The sequence below is a fragment of the Anarhichas minor genome, unplaced genomic scaffold (genome assembly GCF_050575085.1).
Source record: "Anarhichas minor isolate MPS153535 unplaced genomic scaffold, ASM5057508v1 ptg000018l, whole genome shotgun sequence".
Lineage (NCBI taxonomy): Eukaryota > Metazoa > Chordata > Actinopteri > Perciformes > Anarhichadidae > Anarhichas > Anarhichas minor.
In genome coordinates, this window is record NW_027466464.1 from 11,841,868 (window position 1) to 11,864,337 (window position 22,470).

At 42.4% G+C, this 22,470-nt stretch overlaps 3 protein-coding genes across 4 annotated transcripts; all 3 read right to left on the reverse strand.

Annotated features, from left to right (window-relative positions):
- Positions 1 to 924: 924 nt before the first annotated feature.
- Positions 925 to 7,501, reverse strand: fam171b (family with sequence similarity 171 member B). Of its 2 annotated transcripts, none has more exons than XM_076095178.1 (8): positions 7,276 to 7,501; positions 5,612 to 5,845; positions 4,019 to 4,111; positions 3,547 to 3,705; positions 3,172 to 3,342; positions 2,885 to 3,001; positions 2,670 to 2,793; positions 925 to 2,230 (listed from the first exon to the last, which is right to left on the reverse strand). In XM_076095178.1, exons 1-8 carry the CDS (start codon positions 7,499 to 7,501, stop codon positions 925 to 927), a joined length of 2,430 nt encoding a protein of 809 aa, XP_075951293.1. The 2 variants fall into 2 exon arrangements, with proteins under 2 accessions (XP_075951293.1, XP_075951292.1); XM_076095177.1 differs by having other exon boundaries at positions 925 to 2,233.
- Positions 7,502 to 8,291: 790 nt separating this feature from the next.
- On the reverse strand, positions 8,292 to 12,985 carry LOC142953066 (high-affinity choline transporter 1-like). The gene is made up of 8 exons (XM_076095135.1): positions 12,802 to 12,985; positions 10,668 to 10,781; positions 10,352 to 10,507; positions 10,106 to 10,254; positions 9,869 to 10,012; positions 9,379 to 9,532; positions 9,074 to 9,288; positions 8,292 to 8,828 (listed from the first exon to the last, which is right to left on the reverse strand). Exons 1-8 carry the CDS (start codon positions 12,983 to 12,985, stop codon positions 8,292 to 8,294), a joined length of 1,653 nt encoding a protein of 550 aa, XP_075951250.1.
- A 2,642-nt stretch (positions 12,986 to 15,627) lies between these two features.
- Positions 15,628 to 21,617, reverse strand: LOC142952923 (high-affinity choline transporter 1-like). The gene is made up of 8 exons (XM_076094952.1): positions 21,170 to 21,617; positions 18,393 to 18,506; positions 18,077 to 18,232; positions 17,831 to 17,979; positions 17,594 to 17,737; positions 17,107 to 17,260; positions 16,802 to 17,016; positions 15,628 to 16,556 (listed from the first exon to the last, which is right to left on the reverse strand). The coding sequence occupies exons 1-8, from the start codon at positions 21,351 to 21,353 to the stop codon at positions 16,020 to 16,022; spliced, it is 1,653 nt and encodes a 550-aa protein (XP_075951067.1). The 5' UTR covers positions 21,354 to 21,617; the 3' UTR covers positions 15,628 to 16,019.
- Between the last annotated feature and the right edge of the window lie 853 nt (positions 21,618 to 22,470).

Here is a 22,470-nt window from a genome sequence, read left to right on the forward strand (position 1 = left end):
ACTAGACGATGAAATAAACCATTCAGTCCCCGAATAATCGAACAGCTATGAAGACGTAAAGTTAGCTCGTCGTTAAAAAGCAAAATACTTTCATACACGCAAGGAAACAATCATTTTCATGCATTCTAAAATAATTATAGGCTTAAACCTTGAATATCAGGTGTGATAACTTTGAAATGGCAGCTTAGCTTTTCAATGTACAACAGTGTTTTACTCCAAAATCCATCGGAGTCGGTGAAAGGCGGAAAGTCAACAAGTCCAATATAATGTCATACATTTTGATATAATTGAGTATTTTCATGAACCCCAGAGTATCTTTTTAACTAAAATGAGGCAGAATGGTCAAAACAAGATGTCAGTTCTGCAAACGGGGAACGCTTCTACATCTAATTGAATTTACAGCAGGCATTAGTGGTGAGGATAAGTGCACTACACATAGACCTGTATCTGTGTCCATCCTGCAAACTCACCAGATTTTACTAAATATAGACAAATACCGTGCCTCATGTGATCATATTCAATGATTACAGGCAGTAAGAAGGCACCCTCTATAATGCCAGTACTGGGGACTATGGGATATCGTCTTCTCACGGAGATTTTGCTGTGATGAATCTCGCTGGTGATCTTGAGATTCGTGATGATGGTGCACAATCTTGTCTAACAGCAGCTACATGGTGCTTCAACATGACACAGATGCTGCGTTATTTCTTGAGCTATATGAATTCTTTGGCAAAGTTGTACAATCACATGACTCGACAACAACAATGCCTGCGTGAGCACAAGTGGTAAAAACGTATTTGGACGACTCGGCACTGATGACACCATGTGATGAAAATAGCTCAATGTGGATTAAATGGTTAATGGGTCATTCAAATTAAGCACTGATGAAAAATGCTTGTCTTTATGTTTGCAACGCACCATGCTTTAACTTCTCTTGGTCAGAGGTCTCCCCTCACGGATGTGCTTGGCACTCCTCTTTTCTGTCTTTCCCTTCTCCCTCACCTTCCTCAGGCGCCGTGGAGGCGGCGTTCCCCTCGACTCGCTGTCCTCCTGAGCGCTGGATGTATCCATCCCGTCTCGCTCTTCAGGAATGTTGGGAATGGCCCCACTGCTCCCGTCTAAAATGTTTCTCAGGGAAGGGTCCTCTGGCGTACAGGTGGCCGTTGTGCCACTCTCACTACTGCTCAGGTCCTGGTCTTCACCATAACGTCCCCCTCTGCTGTGGTGTGGCAGGGAGGAGGCCCTGATCGATCGCCTATCGCGCTCCATCTCGCGAATATTCTGCTGGGGCTCGTTCATGTCCACCCCTGAGTCCAGGCTGGTGTCGTTGCTGCTCAGCGGACGGTGGCGGCTATGGAGCTCAATAATGGAGTGGCGAACTGAGGCGGCCGGCTTCCCGTCTAAGGAGACGAACCAGGCCCTGGGGTGACACTTGCCCCGGGTGAGCTCCAGCAAGGTGCGCTCTGAAATCCCCTGCAGCTCACTGGGTACACCATGCCCACTGCTGAAGGCCTGCATACCAGCTGCCTCGTTAAGAGTCCCGGGCACTGAGACGGAGGATTCCAGGAGGTTACTGTAGCGCCCCCACACAACGGTGTTGGGGCCTTGGCCTTGAGGAGGAGTCTCCAGAGGCTGGGGCTCATCTTGGCTGCTCTGCTGTGGGCTGCTTCCACCTTGGGAGTGGTGGTGGGGGACTTTGGATAGTGTCTGGGTGTAGCCTTCTTTATTTGCAGGCTGTGAGTGAGGATCATACTCAACTCCATTGCGGGGGAAAGTAGCAGACTTACAGCCCGACAGCTCCTGAGCGCTGAAAAGCTCTGGCGCCTGAATAATAGCCACTGGCTGGTTGTAAATATGAACCATCTTATCTTGAAAGAAGCTGTCAGAGTTCATGTTGGCCCGGTTCTGCTCTGACCTCTCCCGAAGCCGAGTGACCTCTTCACTATTGATGTAGTGAGACGGCGGCTGGGAGCCTTTGAGCCGATCCAGAGCAATGTTCTCATAAAGAGGAGCTGCCGGGCGACTCCCTGGATCCTCCACATAGATGTTGTAGTTGGCTTTGTGCCTCGGCGTAGACGAGGGTTCACACTGGACACTGCAGGAAGCGAGGCTGCCGCCAGAACGGAACAACAAACCCTCTTCCATGTGGGTGGAGGTGGTTTGGTCTTTTTTCACCACGCTGAGTTTGGAAAAACGTGCTCTCCTCCTCCTGGGCTCTTGATAAGCACCTCTCCTAAATGGAAGAAACTGAATTTAATCAGGATGGGACATTTCATAGGGTTGTTTTCCATTTATTTAAAGCTTGTATTTTTTACCTACAAGACACGTATATGCACTGTTAGCATTTAGTTGGTATAGTATCATAGTGGAATGTCCTTTGACCGTGTTTTAAGAGCCTGAAAACTTGGCCTCAAATGTAAAGGATTTCTCTATAACTTCTATACCGCATGCTTTTAAATGAAAAAACATTTGACAAGTTAGTATTCAATAAGGCCAACTGTAAATGAGGGTTTTTATTTACAGTACATAGAAAAACACTTCTGGAAATAATTCATCGTCATTCATAAATGATTAATTAAGTCTTACTAAATATAATCTAAGAAATGTAAAATGTGTTGTATCTGCTGTAAATTGAACCCGACGATAACATTTCTGAGCAGCTTTCTTACCGGCAGTGACACAGCAACAAGGAAAGAAATCCAATCACTACAGCCAGCGTTGCTCCCAGTATTCCCATCAGCAGGTAGGTGTGATGTAATATGAAATCAATGGAGCCTCCATGTCCCAGGTAATCTAAATGGTCAAATTTAAAGATAGACATGACAAATGTACCAATACACATGTTGTATATACATGAGTTGATGACGGTAGATGAGTTATGTACCGTTTGATGAGGGAAAGGGGGCAGCGATCCAGTAGCCCAGATGAGAAGCTGTGTAGGTCCAAACCAGCTCATCACCAACGGTTTTCACTATCCCCAGACCCTGATTCTCCCAGGCTCCTGTTGTTATTGTACATTGCAGTATATCCGTGAATAGATCATATCAGCTTACAATACTGACAGATAATTTGTTGTTTCTTCCAAATACCAGATATCTCTATTAACCTTACTCTGCATGTGTAAATACTGTAATGCGGTGGCTTCTCTGTCATCTTTGATTCTCACTGTACCTGTCTTCAGGTTAAAGGCCCAGGCTGGCACAGTATCGGAGGCCCTGAGGTGCGTGCTGTGTCCCAGGGGTAGGCTGATTTGAATGGGCCCTCGAACCTGGAGCTCCTCCCCACCAGAGTACAGCAGGACACTGACGGCTGCCACCGCCTTCAGCTCGATGCTCCTGAACACTGCAGACACGAGGAGGAGAAATCCAGTGAGAGGAGTCAATGTCACACATTTAAATGATGACGTACATTTGTATGCTTACATTTTTGTAGTTTAAACATAAAGTAAAGAATAATCATAAATAAATGAAAATCTTTAAGTGTTTAAAATACTGTTTGTAAATGAGTGTATCTTGAGAAAGGAATGGTGGCTGATTTAAAGCTTACATGATAGTTTGCTGATGATGCCCGGAGTGCAGTTGGCACAGTCTTTCGCTAGGTGGTGCTGTGGTACAGTCAGGTACGCCGTCACTGAGGACACGTTGCTCTTATCAGACATTGTGAGAAGGTTCTTGGGGAACTTAACCTTGGGTTGGAACGAGCGATCTGTAAAAACAAGATGGCACTTACACTTATGACTAATGATTACACTTATGTATATGTATTTTTATTGCAAATACAGTAGATATTTGTGCAGCTACTCTGATGTTTTTTTGGTATCTGCTTGATTCTCTACTTTAATCTGTGCAACTTGAAAACTACCCCAATGAACTGATTAAAGCTGTCGCGTTTAGCTTCAATAATTCAGGATTTGTTTCTTAATTTTTCAAGGATGTGTTCTTCTGCAAATTAAAGTTCTGCTTTGCTCATTGAGATGAAGGAGAATTGTTTGTGACCTGTAAGAAGTGTGTAAACCTACCAGGTAACTTCCCGGTGAGGAGTACTGAGTCTTCAAACAGCCAGATGTTCCCCTGACTGTGAGGGAGCAGCAGCAACGTCACAGCAGAGAAAACTGCAGGATGACAAACAAAACACAAACACTTTTAGCATCTTCTTTCCAAGACATACTATAGTTTGACTTTTTACAACAGGTTTGTGACAGATTACTATGATTTCTTTATGACATACTATACGATTAATATTAACATATTCATGACATCCGATATGACTGTATGACATACTATAAAAAAGTCACCATTATAGAACTAATGGAGAACAAAAGTGGTACTTTATCTATAATAATCATTTGAGAAATGAGAGATATAATGAAAACTGACCACTTTTTAGTTTTAAATATACACGTTCCCTTTCTAAGTGATTTAATATGTAACCAGGGATCATAACTGAGGAGAGATGTCAAGCTTCTCTCATTCTCCTTTGTTTTTTAAACACAGCAGCTGTTGCTGGTGACTTGCAGGCCTGTCATACCACCAGCAGGTGGCAATACTTCCTCAATCCTCTTTTCAGGGTTCAGTTGTCTGGCTCGGCAGCACAAAAGGGAGGCGCCTCTGATCACGCAGAGCAAAGCAGGTCTCGCCAGATGACGCTCTTTCATCATCCGTCTGATTTTTTATCCCTCATGACACCTGCTCCATCTTTGTTTCTATTCTGTCTGATACAGGCCAGTAAGAGGAAGTGTGAACACAAACAATAGAGTCGGACCCAGGCCCCCTTTTTTCTTCACACAAACATGAGATCGGTGTGGCTAAAGAGCCCCCCCCCCTCTGCCTTTGATTGGGTGCAGGACAAAGACAGTTTGCTGAGGCAGGGATATGTTTCCCCCACGCTTGAGTCAGACACCTCGACTATTCATGCTGCTGTAGAGACGGTCAATACAATGACGGCGTTCGGTTACACTTGACTGTACACTGGGAACATGAATTGCTTCATCAGGAACTAACCTCAGTGACAAGTTGTGTGTTGTCGCAGACACTTCATTAATCTGTAATGACCAGAATAATGCAGTAGTGTGAATATTGTGCTCACAAATGGTTGCACAGCCTATTATAAAGCACAAGCATTTCCCTCAGTTTTAGCATTTTAACCTTTTTTAATAGACTCACACCATAACATTTACATGGCTAAAATAGTATATGTGTAAAAGAAATTGAGCAAAGCAGAGGCTTTTAAATTTAGTGAGAGTATCTGCTAAATGCCATTTCTTCCCCCTTTATGCGCCGATCGATCCGTGTTGGCTAATCCTCTTTACTTGCGTCCCTTCGAGGAGAGGTCAGGGTCAGCTGTGACCCTGGAGCTGGTCAGGATGCAGAGTTCAGCATTTCAGCAGAGTGTATGTTAACAGCCACAGTCTGCGCTCTTATGTCAGAGAAGCCAGGGGTTTGACTCGTAGATAAGGGAGACAATGTGGGCCGTGTGAGAGAATGTTTTCCTCAGAAACTACTAAGAGCTGCCAGACAGTTTGTGTAAACAATTATTGTGTGAACATAAAGACACAATGAGATGTCAGTTAGACAAACCAAAGGTTTAAAAAGTAGTTGTGGGCGTTACTCACTCGGTCTCTTGGTGGTGCTCCAGGGCAGGGGGCTGGGGATGTAGCCCTCCATGTCGCCCAGCAGAGTCAGACTGAGTCCAGGACTGTACGCTACCCAGAGCAGAACCTCGCCTCTCTCCCCTGTCCGGGCAGAGCTCCTCAGGGTGTGGTTTACGTAAACGTATACTGAAGCACCCGGGAGCAGCTGACGGGTCACCAGGTCCCTCACAAGGACCTTCAGGGCAAACTGGGGCTCTGGAGAGAAAATGTGTTTTGATTTACACACCCATGATGTCCTTTTTGTGGCTTTTGCTTGACCAACTCTCCGTGAAATCGAACTCACTATATTTATAGATTGGTTTTGGTAAGCTATCAGTATGGCGGCTAGAGTAAGAAAGTATTTGTTTGTGGTAATACATGTGTCTCTGCATGTGTTCTATCTGTATGCAGACCAGCCTCAACCACTTCCTCTCAGCAGTACTCGGTAACCTTTCTCTCACCATGAAAAAGTGATGAGGCAGGCACAGCTGAGTCTGTGGGAGAATGAAAAATACATCATAACCAAGTGCCACGTGAGACATGTCTTCTCTTCCAACACATACGTACATGTAGCTTTCATAGCTCATATTTCTAATTTTCAGTATCAATGTTTTGTTGCGGGAACGTTTTCGTCTTTTTTAATGTTGAGAAAAATGCATTTTGCTCTCTAGTGTAGTTTAAACTAGATAAAAACTAGTAAATTACTCTTAATGGAGATCTTCTAATCCTCACTGGTGATTTACTTTTGTTTTAATGAACAGTAATCTTTAGCAGTGTAGTTGATGGATGTATTGAGTTTAATGACTCATATACAGGAAGTAGTGCTCTGTAAATCGGACACTAATGTGGCCGCTGGAGTAGAAAGCATTCGAGTGTAATTTGTTTTAGTTTTTTTTACAGTGTGTAAACCCTCCATCCATGCCCAGACCAGCTGTAAACAGAGGCCGTCAATGAGTACAGGTACTGTATCAGCAGAGCAGCGCAGGATTACCCTGTTCTCCATTAATGCATCACCTGCTCAGTCCAAAAAGATAAAACCCCTAATCCCCCAAACCTCCACATTATACATCTTAATCCTATTAGCCTGTTGGCCAGACTGCCTCTGAATTACATCCAATAGCTTATCAATAGAAATAGCTGATCATTCTTCAGACTAATGGTGTCACTTAGTGTTTGAAGACAGCCGTTCCTTTAACAACGTAGGAACCACAACTTTTTCTCCAGTTAAGCATCTGGCAAAACAATCCAATACATGTTTCTGCTTAAAATGGTTAATGTTTGAGCAACTTTTCCTTCATATCTGCAAGTATATCCATTATTCTGCCACTGAAAAGTAAGATTAAATGAAATGTTGCATTTTGTGGCATCGTTGCACGATTTAAATTGTGTTTGTAGCCAGACTTACAGCATTCGCCTCCCACAAATCACTGAAAACTGCAGCAGAGCTAATTTTAATGTCCAGTATAATCTAAAGAAATCACAAAATGATTAAACCGGTTCTCCTCTTCAGTACAAAAACAAACGTTGTATGAGATGCACTGCTACCTGATTCAGTTATGAGTCACACTGTTTCCTCTGTTGCAGCTCATTTCCATTTTCTCTAACAATGACCGGCTGATGGAGAGCTCGTTTTTGTTTTTGTTTACCTTCTGTAACAGCGGAGGGGCTGAGAAATCGCCCCGGGGCGGTCGGTTCCGTGGTAGACGGGTCTCCGACCGCGACTGCGAGGCCATTGTCCCCGGGCGAGGAGGAGGGCAGGCCGCCGCCCTCCTCCGCTGCTCTCACCGCCCCATCGAGGCACGAAATCAAAAGCAACGACGGCAGAAAGAGCAGCAGCGGCAGCGGCAGCAGGGAGCGTTCAGCGACGGGCATGGCGAGAGGGGGAGCAGGCCCAAAGACATAACGAACCGCGAGAAACGAGCTCGAGACGAGAAGAACGAGGTCCGGTAGTGTTTGTCCTTATCATGAAGGCCTCATCCCTCTCATGGCTTCTTGTAATGTTGGTGCGGACGGATGGGGGGAAAGCCCCGTGGAGAAAGGATGCGCTGGTGCTGAGGCTGGGCGTGTGTGGCCGAAGATCGTTTATCACGGAGGATGTGTCACGCGGTGGACAATATACTGTGCTGGTTCATCACCGTGACTTTATCCTGAAATGTTAATTATCTAATTACCTTCCTTCCATACAAATCTTTGCATCTGTGCTGAAACAAGTTTTTTAATTAGTTAAAACAACAGCCTCGGCATTGACAGAAGATTTTGATGACCAGTGATAGTGTGGCAATTGGTTGCTTTTTAATAAATCACAAAAACTGAATATCTCTATTCAACATTTTACATATAATCAATAATCTGATAGGCTGTGATGACATTGCTGTAACAAGAAAAAGCTACAGAGTGAGAGGTCTTTCTATTTTGATCATCTTTGGTAAGACTGGAGATGCTGTTACATCATTGGGGTCTGGTGGCCCTCTGTCGGTAACCTGAGATCCCTGGTTGCCTATTTTTATCTCTACTGCTTTGACAAAACGTGGTAATCCACAATGCAAGATGTTCTCATGAGTTTCCAATCTAAAAAGTAGACTATTGTCAGCAGCTTCTATCAAAACAAGCCACAGTTACTAATGTAAAAAGACAAGAAGACATAAAGTCAACAGAAATTGAATTAGCAACTTGTATTGAGCATTGGTTCATTTTCATTTGGGGCATGAGTCTTTTCACTATCAGCCTCTCTGGCTCCCTCTGCTGGTGGTGGTGCTTTCTGTGATTTCACCTTGAACACATCAAACCTCTCAGGAAGGATCCCCTTGTTAAACAGGAGTGAGGCCAGATATGAAAACACCAGGATGGAGGCCAGAGCAGACAGCATGATAATGGTCTTGAAAGGAAAGCGCTGAATGTAAACACCATCCTCTAAAGTGCATCCTGGGAAATGCAGGATCACAGGGAGGCCAAACACCGGCTCTCCACACAAAACTCTCATCACCACTGCAACAACAAAGCCTGCAGCAGCTCCATAGCCGTTGGAAACCCTGATGAAGAGGACACAGATCAGCTGGGGGAGCAAGATGGTGTAAGACAGGTCCGATCCCAGGATAAAGAACGCCATGATGCTGCTGTCCAGGTAGGTGAGGGATGTTCCCAAAAGTCCTGCAGCCACTATGGAGAGACGGATCGCCCATTGTAGCTCTTTATCGGATGCCTAAAAACAAAACCATTAAAAACATGAATATTTAATCTTCTATACGATTAAATATCTTCTATAACATGTCTGCGATAGCAGCAGAAGACAAATATGCATATTATCTTATGTGTACATTTTGTGACATATCACTTGAGAAAGAGAATATATGCAAAGCAGTAAAACAGCGAACTGAGAACCAGTGAAGAGGTGAGAATAGGCCTAAATAGTAAAGCACTTCCATGCTCCTGTTCCTTGTACTGCACCTGACTCCTGATGGTCAGGTAGATGTTGGTGGAGAAGATGGTGGTTGCAGACAAAAGGAAAGAGTCAGCAGATGACATCACTGCAGCAGCAATCGCTCCGATGCCAAAAGCAGAAATATATGCTGGGATTAAATTCTGAAGGGTGATGGGCAACACCATGGCCGTCTCCCCTCGCTCGTATGGAGAAGGAGAACCGTATGAGGTGGAGTTCCAGTCTGAAACACAGGAGCCAGAACAGACGACAATAAATGCTGATCTACCACCCTGACATGACAGATTCCCAACAGGTAAAGAGTGGAGATTACCTGTTGAAGCTGCTACAGCTCCAATCAGCACAGATGGGATTCCTACAATGATGACGGCTCCTGCTGCTATGAAACAGACGCTCCTGGCTGTGGACGTGGAGCTGGAGGACAGAATCCTTTGATGGAAATCCTGAATGGCCATATTGCCCAAAGTCTAGAAAATATAAAATATGGGACAAACAAAGTCACACTTTATCCTGATGTTGTCAATTCACATGTTGTGTTTCAGGAATATTGCCGATAATGACAGCAATGATGAAAAAATGTACATTTAATTTCAAATTTGCAATATACACTAAACTATGGTAAATAGCGATGTTCATCATAACGTTTAGCTTCAGATAAGTGAGATATATTTAAATCAGAACTGGGTTATAAAACATTCATTTTATATTTTTACTTTAAGCCTCATGTGAACATGGAATTTTAGATACATTTTAAATAAAGAAGCAGAGCATTTTAAACCATCATACTGTAATGTTCATCTTACCATCACTAGAAATTGATCAATCCATCTCCCGATTTCATCTGACTCAAGCCGGCCCAGCCAGGAGCCCTGGTATGTGTGGTTGAATGCTGTTTCAGTAATGTCAGTATAAACATCACTGGTGAGAACAAAAGGGACACACAGCCACTGTGGAAAGAGGAAATTACTCAGCAGACTCTAAATATGAAAAGATGACATGGGAAACACATCATCTTTATCTTTCATTGTGTAAAAACGCACCAAGCTCAGAAGCACCAGTGATATCTGGATGACATCAGTGTAAGCCACTGAATAGAGACCGCCAAGAACGGTGTAGATGATCGCCACTGCAGCAGAGATCCAGATGCAAACACTGAAGGGCAGATCTAGAACTACGTTCATGGTTGCTCCTGTAGCATGCAAACACAAGCAGTACACAGAATGGAGGAAAAGTATGATGAGGAAAATGGATGATTCATTACTCTGAGTGTACTTGTACATGTGTACCCAAGGACATCAGTGTTGTAGGAATCCAGACAACTTCAGTTATGAGTGGAATGATGGCAAGAACCATAGTCAGTCCTTTTCCATACTTCCTCTGGAATGGATCCATCATACTGATGTAATTGTTCTCCCTCATTGGCTTCGCAAAGAACAGTCCACCTTTAAAAAAGGGATGAAAAAGAAGGAAATACTTTTAATACTTAAGAACACTGTATAGAAGTGACACAAATATTGAATGAATCAAAACATGGGAACAGTTTGATCTGAGACACAACTCATGAAAAAAGGACATATTCCAAAGCATTTTATTTACACTTACCAATGATAAAGGAAATGGACATTTGCAGAGGAACAAGAGCCCAGATTAGACCCCTGGTGGGGTCATAAACTACCTCTGCAATACCAATGACGAAGGCACCTCCAACCCAAGTAGCTACAGTAGAACACAGATACATCATTATGGTTGTATCATTAATGTACTGTAGATTTGATTAACCCTCCTGTTACCTTCAAATTGACTAACATCTTTTATCCTTGGGGTCAATTTGACCCCAGCAATTTAAAACTTCTTTAGCCCTATTTTTAGGCCTCTGCTCGAAAATGGCATACCCATACCTAAAAGACTTCAATTCTGTAATTACAAGGTCTATTTTAATAATTTTGATGCTCTAACACAGGTAACACTTGTGAGATTTGTTGGGATTGGTAAATTGTTGATTTTGTTGGAATTGTGTATATGTTACTGGTTAATAGAGCATGAAGATGGCACACAGCTCAAATTGAAAAGTTTCAAGTTCGCCTGAAAAAAAAGCAGGCAAACCTGCTCTCTGACACGGGAGAAAACATTGAATGTGTTTGGAGACATGGTGGCTGTAAATATTGCCCTTCAGCCTGGGGTCAAATCGACCCCAAAGAACACCGATGCGTACAGCATGTGTACAGGACATTGAAAACATATTATCGTGTTCATTTTATGTTTACCCAGTTGTCCCCATTAAATTAGGAAAAATCATTAAATATAAAGCAAAAAAATGATGTCAATCATTTATTTGGAGACGTTGAATGGGGTCAAATTGACCCCCTTCACATTTACTAACATCTTTTATCCTTGGGGTCAATTTGACACCAGCAATCCTCCAGAAAATTATTATAATTAAAATTGTTACCCAAGTTTATGTGTCAGGTACTTTACGTTTGTTTGTTGACTACCTAAATAGCCCTTTAAATAAAACACCCCCCCCCCCCCCCCCCCCCCCCCACCCACCCCCCTTATACATCCAGAATACCTGTTACTATGGAGAAATATGCAGATCACCATAAAATCTCACTGATTGACCTAAAATTGGAAAGATATATCTTTTTGGTGTTTTAATGGCTTTATATTATTTCTAAGTACATATTTTTGTTATCTATAACATTTGGAACGAAAAACAATTTCGGTTATAAAGAATAGTAACATGTATTATGTTCGGGGTCAATTTGACCCCAAGAAGAACAAACACAATTTCAGTATTGTCTGAATGGACAGCGCCCACGAAATGCAACCAGACATTCATCCACAGTCACGCGAGGGCCTGGATAGTAAAGAAAGGGTAATCGCTGCACCCACTTGACCCATACATCCCGTATTGCTGCGAGTTTGTCACGCTCTCGTCGGCCCTGCCCTGTTTCTCTGTCATCAAAGCATATGACCCGGGAGAAAACATTGAAGGTGTTTAGAGACATGGTGGCTGTAAATATTGCCTTTCCAGTGTCAGCAGCCCAAAGGCTTGCTGTTGCTTCGCCTTTTGACTTGTACACTCCTGCCAAAATGAGCAACCCAATGTAGGCTTGCAAGTGGGTCACATCCAAGTCTTTCCAACTGTCCCCATACACATGCCTCCCCTCTAAATTTGTCCTCTCAAGTATATCCTGAACTATCAGTGGTTCTCGCACTACTACAGTTATGGTTATGTTAGGCTAGGGCCCTAAAGCTTTTTGAAGATTATAAAATTGCATGTTATAGTGACCTCAATATCATCCAAAACAACCAAAACAAATGTGTGTCAAATGTTGATATGTTTTATATGTTTTATACAGCTAAAACAGCCTGGGGTCAAATCGACCCCAAAGAACACCGATGCGTACAGCATGTGTACAGGGCATTGAAAACATATTATCATCTTCATTTTATGTTTACCCAGTTGTCCCCATTAAATTAGGAAAAGTCATTAAATATAAAGCAAAAAAAATGATTGAGCCCAAAAGTAAGAGGAGGGTTAAAGAAATGCTCGAACAGTGTTTCAGAAAATAAGTGTGTGACACAAACATATGCAAACTGGAATTTGTATCTGACAAATTTACAAAAACCTGAGGATAGAAAAGACCAGAGATTATACAGGTGTTTCAAAATAACAAATAAATGACACTGATGATCCATATTGTGTATTTGAAATAAGCAAACCAAAACTCACCTGTCATTGTGAAGACTCCCACTACCAAGCTGACACTCCGGTCAGCCAAAAAAGAAACCTCCACCTGTTCACCTTGTGTGTTTTTCTCCATCTTCTTAGACTTTACAGAGGCCCAGATGCCGATTCCCAAAACAAGCAAGTAGAATGCCACCATCAATATCAGGCCTGGTATATTGATAGCCATCGTTGATTAACAGAGACAGGTGTTGCCTTCCCGTCAGTGAATGGCAGCAGAGTGTTTCTCAGACTGGAGTCAGACGAGGAGAAAAGGTGATGTCGTTATCTTCACAATAAAACATCTTTGATGTGACGTGTCGAGTCTTGGCCAATCAGCGTTAAGACGTCTACAAAACATGTCTACAGCGTCTTCATTTCCCTCCGTTACAGTTTAAGTTCCGTTACTGTTCAGACTTGCTGGGTTAAGTTAACTTCCACTGCATGCGAAACTTTGTCGACTGTCAAATAAAGAAAGTACACATTTTAACAAATTATTATTCTCAGTTTTCAAATTTAACTGGATGGATTATAAATAATACATAGAAATGGTATATTGAGAGCCATCGTTGATTAAAACTATAACAGAGACAGGCAGTCTACTTCTGTGATGCATCAATTGCAGATCCCATGTGAGCATGACTGCTTTACACTTCAACTTAACTCGTAAACTGGTTTTGAAATGATCACAGGCGTGTTTTAATTTGAATTCTACTCTTACACAGCTCCTGCCAGTGACGTGCTCATCATGACACAGCTGAAGCATGTAAAGTCTACATAATGATCATATTAGTGGGATCAGATGACCCCTAAAACATGCAAAGCAGCAGCTCTACAGGAGCAGGGTTGGTGACCAGCATGAGGGAGACAGAGGCACCTTACATCACACATTGTTCCCTTTTGAGTGTTTCAAACAAGCATCCACAGGTTCAGTTTTTAGTTATGCCACATATAAAACAGTGTTGGAAAGCTTATTTTCTGGCCCTTCAGTTGACGCTGTTAGCTGTCTGAATTTTTGTTTTCATTTAGCACGAGTCCAAAGTGTGTCTGCTGTCCCTAGGACATATTCTTTATAGTTTCTACCTTTTAAAAGCCACAAAAAGCAGACAAACACAAAACAAAGGCTTTTTCTAATTGAATAAAATCCACTGTGAAGTCACTGGGTGATGTCTTCAGAACTTAAATGTAAACTTATTACAATTTTAGATAACCGGTTTATCTCACATAGATCACCTGCAATATGCTACCAAACCGGCAGAGCCTCTTTTCTGACACTCACTTCGTTCTTGTGCGGGCCTTTGGTTACAGTCGGGCTTAAGTTTTCTAGTCCAGAGGTAAGATTCTTGAGTCAGACACCTCGACTCTTCATGCTGCTGTAGAGACGGTCAATACAATGACGGCGTTCGGTTACACTTGACTGTACACTGGGAACATGAATTGCTTCATCAGGAACTGTTGGGAAAAATCTAGTTATGTGTTTAATAATTAGTGAATGTTCTACATTTAACAGAGGCTCATGTCCTCTGTAGTGTTTAAGGCCTGTGTCCTTGTGTGAACTATCTGGGACACCAGGCATCTTCATCAAATGTTTAGTCTATTAAGAAGCAGTTGATTGCCGAAAGAACACTTCAGCTGTTTGTCCTGAATAAGAATGATAATAAACTTGTAGAAAGCATCAATACTTACGCAGGGCTGATTTGCGACCATGGCTTACGAGAAAGTGACCTTTGTACAAGACCGAATTGTTAAAGTGTCCAGATACGTAGACACCTGTGTGAAACGCGAAATGTGTGTGTGTTACCCTGTGCCAGCCCACTGCATGTTGTTTACTTAGTATAAATACCAGAGACTCGGAGACAGATCTTCGAGCGGTCTTGATGTACATTCTGTATGTGAATCAACCCTGTCTCCTTCTTTGCAAAGAATAAATGTCCATTGATGAATGATTTTTACACCAGTCTTGAATGAATTTTTCTAACAGGAACTAACCTCAGTGACAAGTTGTGTGTTGTCGCAGACACTTCATTAATCTGTAATGACCATGAATAATGCAGTAGTGTGAATATTGTGCTCACAAATGGTTGCACAGCCTATTATAAAGCACAAGCATTTCCCTCAGTTTTAGCATTTTAACCTTTTTTAATAGACTCACACCATAACATTTACATGGCTAAAATAGTATATGTGTAAAAGAAATTGAGCAAAGCAGAGGCTTTTAAATTTAGTGAGAGTATCTGCTAAATGCCATTTCTTCCCCCTTTATGCGCCGATCGATCCGTGTTGGCTAATCCTCTTTACTTGCGTCCCTTCGAGGAGAGGTCAGGGTCAGCTGTGACCCTGGAGCTGGTCAGGATGCAGTTCAGTTCAGCCCCCCTAAAATGAGCAGCAGCGGCAGCGGCAGCAGGGAGCGTTCAGCGACGGGCATGGCGAGAGGGGGAGCAGGCCCAAAGACATAACGAACCGCGAGAAACGAGCTCGAGACGAGAAGAACGAGGTCCGGTAGTGTTTGTCCTTATCATGAAGGCCTCATCCCTCTCATGGCTTCTTGTAATGTTGGTGCGGACGGATGGGGGGAAAGTCCCGTGGAGAAAGGATGCGCTGGTGCTGAGGCTGGGCGTGTGTGGCCGAAGATCGTTTATCACGGAGGTGTCACGCGATGTGTCACGCGGTGGACAATATACTGTGCTGGTTCATCACCATGACTTTATCCTGAAATGTTAATTATCTAATTACCTTCCTTCCATACAAATCTTTGCATCTGTGCTGAAACAAGTTTTTTAATTAGTTAAAACAACAGCCTCGGCATTGACAGAAGATTTTGATGACCAGTGATAATGTGGCAATTGGCTGCTTTTTAATAAATCACAATAACTGAATATCTCTATTCAACATTTTACATGTAATCAAGAATTTGATAGGCTGTGATGACATTGCTGAAACAAGAACAAGCTACAGAGTGAGAGGTCTTTCTGTTTTGATCATCTTTGGTAAGACTGGAGATGCTGTTACATCATTGGGGTCTGGTGGCCCTCTGTCGGTAACCTGAGATCCCTGGTTGCCTATTTTTATCTCTACTGCTTTGACAAAACGTGGTAATCCACAATGCAAGATGTTCTCATGAGTTTCCAATCTAAAAAGTAGACTATTGTCAGCAGCTTCTATCAAAACAAGCCACAGTTACTAATGTAAAAAGACAAGAAGACATAAAGTCAACAGAAATTGAATTAGCAACTTGTAATGAGCATTGGTTCATTTTCATTTGGGGCATGAGTCTTTTCACTATCAGCCTCTCTGGCTCCCTCTGCTGGTGGTGGTGCTTTCTGTGATTTCACCTTGAACACATCAAACCTCTCAGGAAGGATCCCCTTGTTAAACAGGAGTGAGGCCACATATGAAAACACCAGGATGGAGGCCAGAGCAGACAGCATGATAATGGTCTTGAAAGGAAAGCGCTGAATGTAAACACCATCCTCTAAAGTGCATCCTGGGAAATGCAGGATCACAGGGAGGCCAAACACCGGCTCTCCACACAAAACTCTCATCACAAAAGCAACAACATAACCTGCAGCAGCTCCATAGCCGTTGGAAACCCTGATGAAGAGGACACAGATCAGCTGGGGGAGCAAGATGGTGTAAGACAGGTCCGATCCCAGGATCCAGAACGCCATGATGCTGCTGTCCAGGTAGGTGAGGGATGTTCCCAAAAGTCCTGCAGCCACTATGGAGAGACGGATCGCCCATTGTAGCTCTTTATCGGATGCCTAAAAACAAAACCATTAAAAACTTGAATATTTAATCTTCTATACGATTAAATATCTTCTATAACATGTCTGTGATAGCAGCAGAAGACAAATATGCATATTATCTTATGTGTACATTTTGTGACATATCACTTGAGAAAGAGAATATATGCAAAGCAGTAAAACAGCGAACTGAGAACCAGTGAAGAGGTGAGAATAGGCCTAAATAGTAAAGCACTTCCATGCTCCTGTTCCTTGTACTGCACCTGACTCCTGATGGTCAGGTAGATGTTGGTGGAGAAGATGGTGGTTGCAGACAAAAGGTAAGAGTCAGCAGATGACATCACTGCAGCAGCAATCGCTCCGATGCCAAAAGCAGAAATATATGCTGGGGTTAAATTCTGAAGGGTGATGGGCAACACCATGGCCGTCTCCCCTCGCTCGTATGGAGAAGGAGAACCGTATGAGGTGGAGTTCCAGTCTGAAACACAGGAGCCAGAACAGACGACAATAAATGCTGATCTACCACCCTGACATGACAGATTCCCAACAGGTAAAGAGTGGAGATTACCTGTTGAAGCTGCTACAGCTCCAATCAGCACAGATGGGATTCCTACAATGATGACGGCTCCTGCTGCTATGAAACAGACGCTCCTGGCTGTGGACGTGGAGCTGGAGGACAGAATCCTTTGATGGAAATCCTGAATGGCCATATTGCCCAAAGTCTAGACAATATAAAATGTGGGACAAACAAAGTCACACTTTATCCTGATGTTGTCAATTCACATGTGTTTCAGGAATGTTGCCGATAATGACAGCAATGATGAACAAATTTACATTTTATTTCAAATTTGCAATATACACTAAACTATGGTAAATAGCGATGTTCATTTCAACGTTTAGCTTCAGATAAGTGAGATATATTTAAATCAGAACTGGGTTATAAAACATTCATTTTATATTTTTACTTTAAGCCTCATGTGAACATGGAATTTTAGATAAATCTTAAATAAAGAAGCAGATCATTTCAAACCATCATACTGTAATGTTCATCTTACCATCACTAGAAATTGATCAATCCATCTCCCGATTTCATCTGACTCAAGCCGGCCCAGCCAGGAGCCCTGGTATGTGTGGTTGAATGCTGTTTCAGTAATGTCAGTATAAACATCACTGGTGAGAACAAAAGGGACACACAGCCACTGTGGAAAGAGGAAATTACTCAGCAGACTCTAAATATGAAAAGATGACATGGGAAACACATCATCTTTATCTTTCATTGTGTAAAAACGCACCAAGCTCAGAAGCACTAGTGATATCTGGATGACATCAGTGTAAGCCACTGAATAGAGACCGCCAAGAACGGTGTAGATGATCGCCACTGCAGCAGAGATCCAGATGCAAACACTGAAGGGCAGTTCTAGAACTACGCTCATGGTTGCTCCTGTAGCATGCAAACACAAGCAGTACACAGAATGGAGGAAAAGTATGATGAGGAAAATGGATGATTCATTACTCTGAGTGTACTTGTACATGTGTACCCAAGGAGATCAGTGTTGTAGGAATCCAGACAACTTCAGTTATGAGTGGAATGATGGCAAGAACCATAGTCAGTCCTTTTCCATACTTCCTCTGGAATGGATCCATCATACTGATGTAATTGTTCTCCCTCATTGGCTTTGCAAAGAACAGTCCACCTTTAAAAAAGGGATGAAAAAGAAGGAAATACTTTTAATACTTAAGAACACTGTATAGAAGTGACACAAATATTTAATGAATGAAAACATGGGAACAGTTTGATCTGAGACACACCTTATGGAAAAAGGACATATTCCAAAGCATTTTATTTACACTTACCAATGATAAAGGAAATGGATGTTTGCAGAGGAACAAGAGCCCAGATTAGACCCCTGGTGGGGTCATAAACTACCTCTGCAATACCAATGACGAAGGCACCTCCAACCCAAGTAGCTACAGTAGAACACAGATACATCATTATGGTTGTATCATTAATGTACTGTAGATTTGATTAACCCTCCTGTTACCTTCAAATTTACTAACATCTTTTATCCTTGTTGTCAATTTGACCCCAGCAATGTAAACCTCCAGAAAATTATTATAATTAGGGCCCGAGCTCCGACGAAGTCGGGCAAAAAAAAGGCTTTATCAGGCTCAAAAACTCCCCAAATTTGGCAGGTATATCAGGACTGCGTGGAAATTTGAGATATTATGGTTCCCATTTTCCTGGTATGACAAATTGGCTCACTAGCGCCCCCTACAGCTTAAGAGACCACGGACTTCACCCCACATGAGCAACCCCAGCGCTACGTTTAAGGTACTTGTATGAAACTTGGTAGGCACATGTATCTTATGGAAGCTTAAAATAAAGTCTCTTGGAACCATGCTCTAAACAGTAATGGAAGTCGGCCATTTTGATTTTTGTGTCATTTTTCCATCGATTTTGGCCTATTTCTAGTCGCTATACTTTAACGAACTCCTCCTAGGGACTTCAAATTTTGTCAGTACAATCTCAAGACTGTCGTGATTAAAAGTTATCAAAAGCTTTACGTTTGTCGGAATGGCTTAGCCGTAGTAGGCGGCTACTTTACGTGATTACAAAAAAGCTGATGTAACTCAACTGGACTTGTTCCAAACAGTCCCATGCTTGATAACACTCATGGCATGAGGATGTCCAGAAGCTCATTTCCACTAATAATCACAGCTCCACCTGCTGGCGAAAGAAAATCGGCGTTTTCTGACAAACAGCATCCGATTTACATGACTTTTACACTATGTGGTTTACACTTGATATGGAGCAACATAATGCATGTTTGCACGTGTTCTGTAGCACCACACAGCGGATACAGGAAGCAGTGCACGATTTGCAAAGCATAATTTCCAGCATCAGGCGGTCCACGCGAAAAAAAACATCCGATGGTCGCGGACGTTCTCGGCCACGCTTGACGGAGTCCCGCCTGCACCCGCGACATGCGGGAGGATGCAAGGACCCGTTCATCGCTGCTTGCAAAGATATATCTTTTTGGTGTTTTAATGGCTTTATATTATTTCTAAGTACATATTTTTGTTATCTATAACATTTGGAACGAAAAACAATTTCTGTTAAAAGAATAGTAACATGTATTATGTTCGGGGTCAATTTGACTCCAAGAAGAACAAACACAATTTCAGTATTGTCTGAATGGACAGCGCCCACGAAATGCAACCAGACATTCATCCACAGTCACGCGAGGGCCTGGATAGTAAACAAAGGGTAATCGCTGCACCCACTTGACCCATACATCCCGTATTGCTGCGAGTTTGTCACGCTCTCGTCGGCCCTGCCCTGTTTCTCTGTCATCAAAGCATATGACCCGGGAGAAAACATTGAAGGTGTTTAGAGACATGGTGGCTGTAAATATTGCCTTTCCAGTGTCAGCAGCCCAAAGGCTTGCTGTTGCTTCGCCTTTTGACTTGTACACTCCTGCCAAAATGAGCAACCCAATGTAGGCTTGCAAGTGGGTCACATCCAAGTCTTTCCAACTGTCCCCATACACATGCCTCCCCTCTAAATTTGTCATCTCAAGTATATCCTTTTCGATTGATGGTGTTATGAAGAGCTCAAATGCTGATCGTATGTCTTGGACATGGCTGACAGCGTATCTGGTGGGGCCTGCAACCATTTTGATGAAATTAGCAGCACTAAATCTACCCTGTTGTTCAAGTGGGGAGACGGAGCATAATAACTTTCCATTTTTGGAAGGTAGTGTGTTTGCTGGTGGTTGAGAGACAACAGGAGGGTCAACACTGAGGGTCTCATTCTCATCAGAGGAGGATGCCTCATAATCAGGGTCCTCCTCAACATCATGCTCTGTCTCAGACACATTCTCCTCTATGTCACTTTCATGGTCAAAGAGATGAGACAACACCTCATTGACAGAAAACCTTTCCTTACAATTAATTTTCAGTTGAGAGAGAGCAGAAAGAGAGAGCACACAGAGCACCAAGAGAAAGGGTTTAGAAGGCTGCTGTGCAAGTGTTTGCTGCACTCCCATGTCGTGTGAACTATCAGTGGTTCTCGCACTACTACAGTTATGGTTAGGGCCCTAAAGCTCTTTGAAGATTATACAAATGCATGTTATAGTGACCTCAATATCATCCAAAACAACCAAAACAAATGTGTGTAAAATGTTGATATGTTTTATATGTTTTATACAGCTAAAACAGCCCGGGGTCAAATCGACCCCAAAGAACACCGATGCGTACAGCATGTGTACAGGACATTGAAAACATATTATCATCTTCATTTTATGTTTACCCAGTTGTCCCCATTAAATTAGGAAAAGTCATTAAATATAAAGCAAAACAAATGATGTCAATCATTTATTTGGAGACGTTAAACATTGAATGGGGTCAAATTGAGCCCAAAAGTAACAGGAGGGTTAAAGAAATCTTCGAACAGTGTTTCAGAAAATAAGTGTGTGACACAAACATACGCAAACTGGAATTTGTATCTGACAAATTTACAAAAACCTGAGGATAGAAAAGACCAGAGATTATACAGGTGTTTCAAAATAACAAATAAATGACACTGATGATCCATATTGTGTATTTGAAATAAGCAAACCAAAACTCACCTGTCATTGTGAAGACTCCCACTACCAAGCTGACACTCCGGTCAGCCAAAAAAGAAACCTCCACCTGTTCACCTTGTGTGTTTTTCTGCATCTTCTTAGACTTTACAGAGGCCCAGATGCCGATTCCCAAAACAAGCAAGTAGAATGCCACCATCAATATCAGGCCTGGTATATTGATAGCCATCGTTGATTAACAGAGACAGGTGTTGCCTTCCCGTCAGTGAATGGCAGCAGAGTGTTTCTCAGACTGGAGTCAGACGAGGAGAAAAGGTGATGTCGTTATCTTCACAATAAAACATCTTTGATGTGACGTGTCGAGTCTTGGCCAATCAGCGTTAAGACATCTACAAAACATGTCTACAGCGTCTTCATTTCCCTCCGTTACAGTTTATGTTCCGTTGCGTTCAGACTTGCTGGGTTAAGTTAACTTCCACTGCATGCGGAACTTTATCCACTGTCAAATAAAGAAAGTACACATCAATTATATTTTAACAAATTATTATTCTCAGTTTTCAAATTTAACTGGATGGATTATAAATAATACATAGAAATGGTATATTGAGAGCCATCGTTGATTAAAACTATAACAGAGACAGGCAGTCTACTTCTGTGATGCATCAATTGCAGATCCCATGTGAGCATGACTGCTTTACACTTCAACTTAACTCGTAAACTGGTTTTGAAATGATCACAGGCGTGTTTTAATTTGAATTCTACTCTTACACAGCTCCTGCCAGTGACATGCTCATCATCACACAGCTGAAGCATGTAAAGTCTACATAATGATCATATTAGTGGGATCAGATGACCCCTAAAACATGCAAAGCAGCAGCTCTACAGGAGCAGGGTTGGTGACCAGCATGAGGGAGACAGAGGCACCTTACATCACACATTGTTCCCTTTTGAGTGTTTCAAACAAGCATCCACAGGTTCAGTTTTTAGTTATGCCACATATAAAACAGTGTTGGAAAGCTTATTTTCTGGCCCTTCAGTTGACGCTGTTAGCTGTCTGAATTTTTGTTTTCATTTAGCACGAGTCCAAAGTGTGTCTGCTGTCCCTAGGACATATTCTTTATAGTTTCTACCTTTTAAAATAAAAACAAAGCAGACAAAAAACAAAGCAGACAAACACAAAACAAAGGCTTTTTCTAATTGAATAAAATCCACTGTGAAGTCACTGGGTGACGTCTTCAGAACTTAAATGTAAACCTATTACAGTTTTATCTCACATAGATCACCTGCAATATGCTACCAAACCGGCAGAGCCTCTTTTCTGACACTCACTTCGTTCCTGCCTTTGG

Coding starts and splice junctions, on each gene's coding strand:
- fam171b (XM_076095177.1), bottom strand. CDS start 7,501: ATGCCCGTCGCTGAACGCTCCCTGCTGCCGCTGCCGCTGCTGCTCTTT. Junction 5,846..7,275: donor CCCCTCCGCTGTTACAGAAG/GTAAACAAAAAC, acceptor TTTTCTCTCCAG/AGCCCCAGTTTGCCCTGAAG. Junction 2,794..2,884: donor CCCCTTTCCCTCATCAAACG/GTACATAACTCA, acceptor TTGACCATTTAG/ATTACCTGGGACATGGAGGC.
- LOC142953066 (XM_076095135.1), bottom strand. CDS start 12,985: ATGGCTATCAATATACCAGGCCTGATATTGATGGTGGCATTCTACTTG. Junction 9,533..9,868: donor TTGATCAATTTCTAGTGATG/GTAAGATGAACA, acceptor TATATTTTCTAG/ACTTTGGGCAATATGGCCAT. Junction 9,289..9,378: donor AGCTGTAGCAGCTTCAACAG/GTAATCTCCACT, acceptor CCTGTGTTTCAG/ACTGGAACTCCACCTCATAC.
- LOC142952923 (XM_076094952.1), bottom strand. CDS start 21,353: ATGGCTATCAATATACCAGGCCTGATATTGATGGTGGCATTCTACTTG. Junction 18,507..21,169: donor GGGAGTCTTCACAATGACAG/GTGAGTTTTGGT, acceptor GTTCTACTGTAG/CTACTTGGGTTGGAGGTGCC. Junction 17,980..18,076: donor TACAACACTGATCTCCTTGG/GTACACATGTAC, acceptor TGCATGCTACAG/GAGCAACCATGAGCGTAGTT.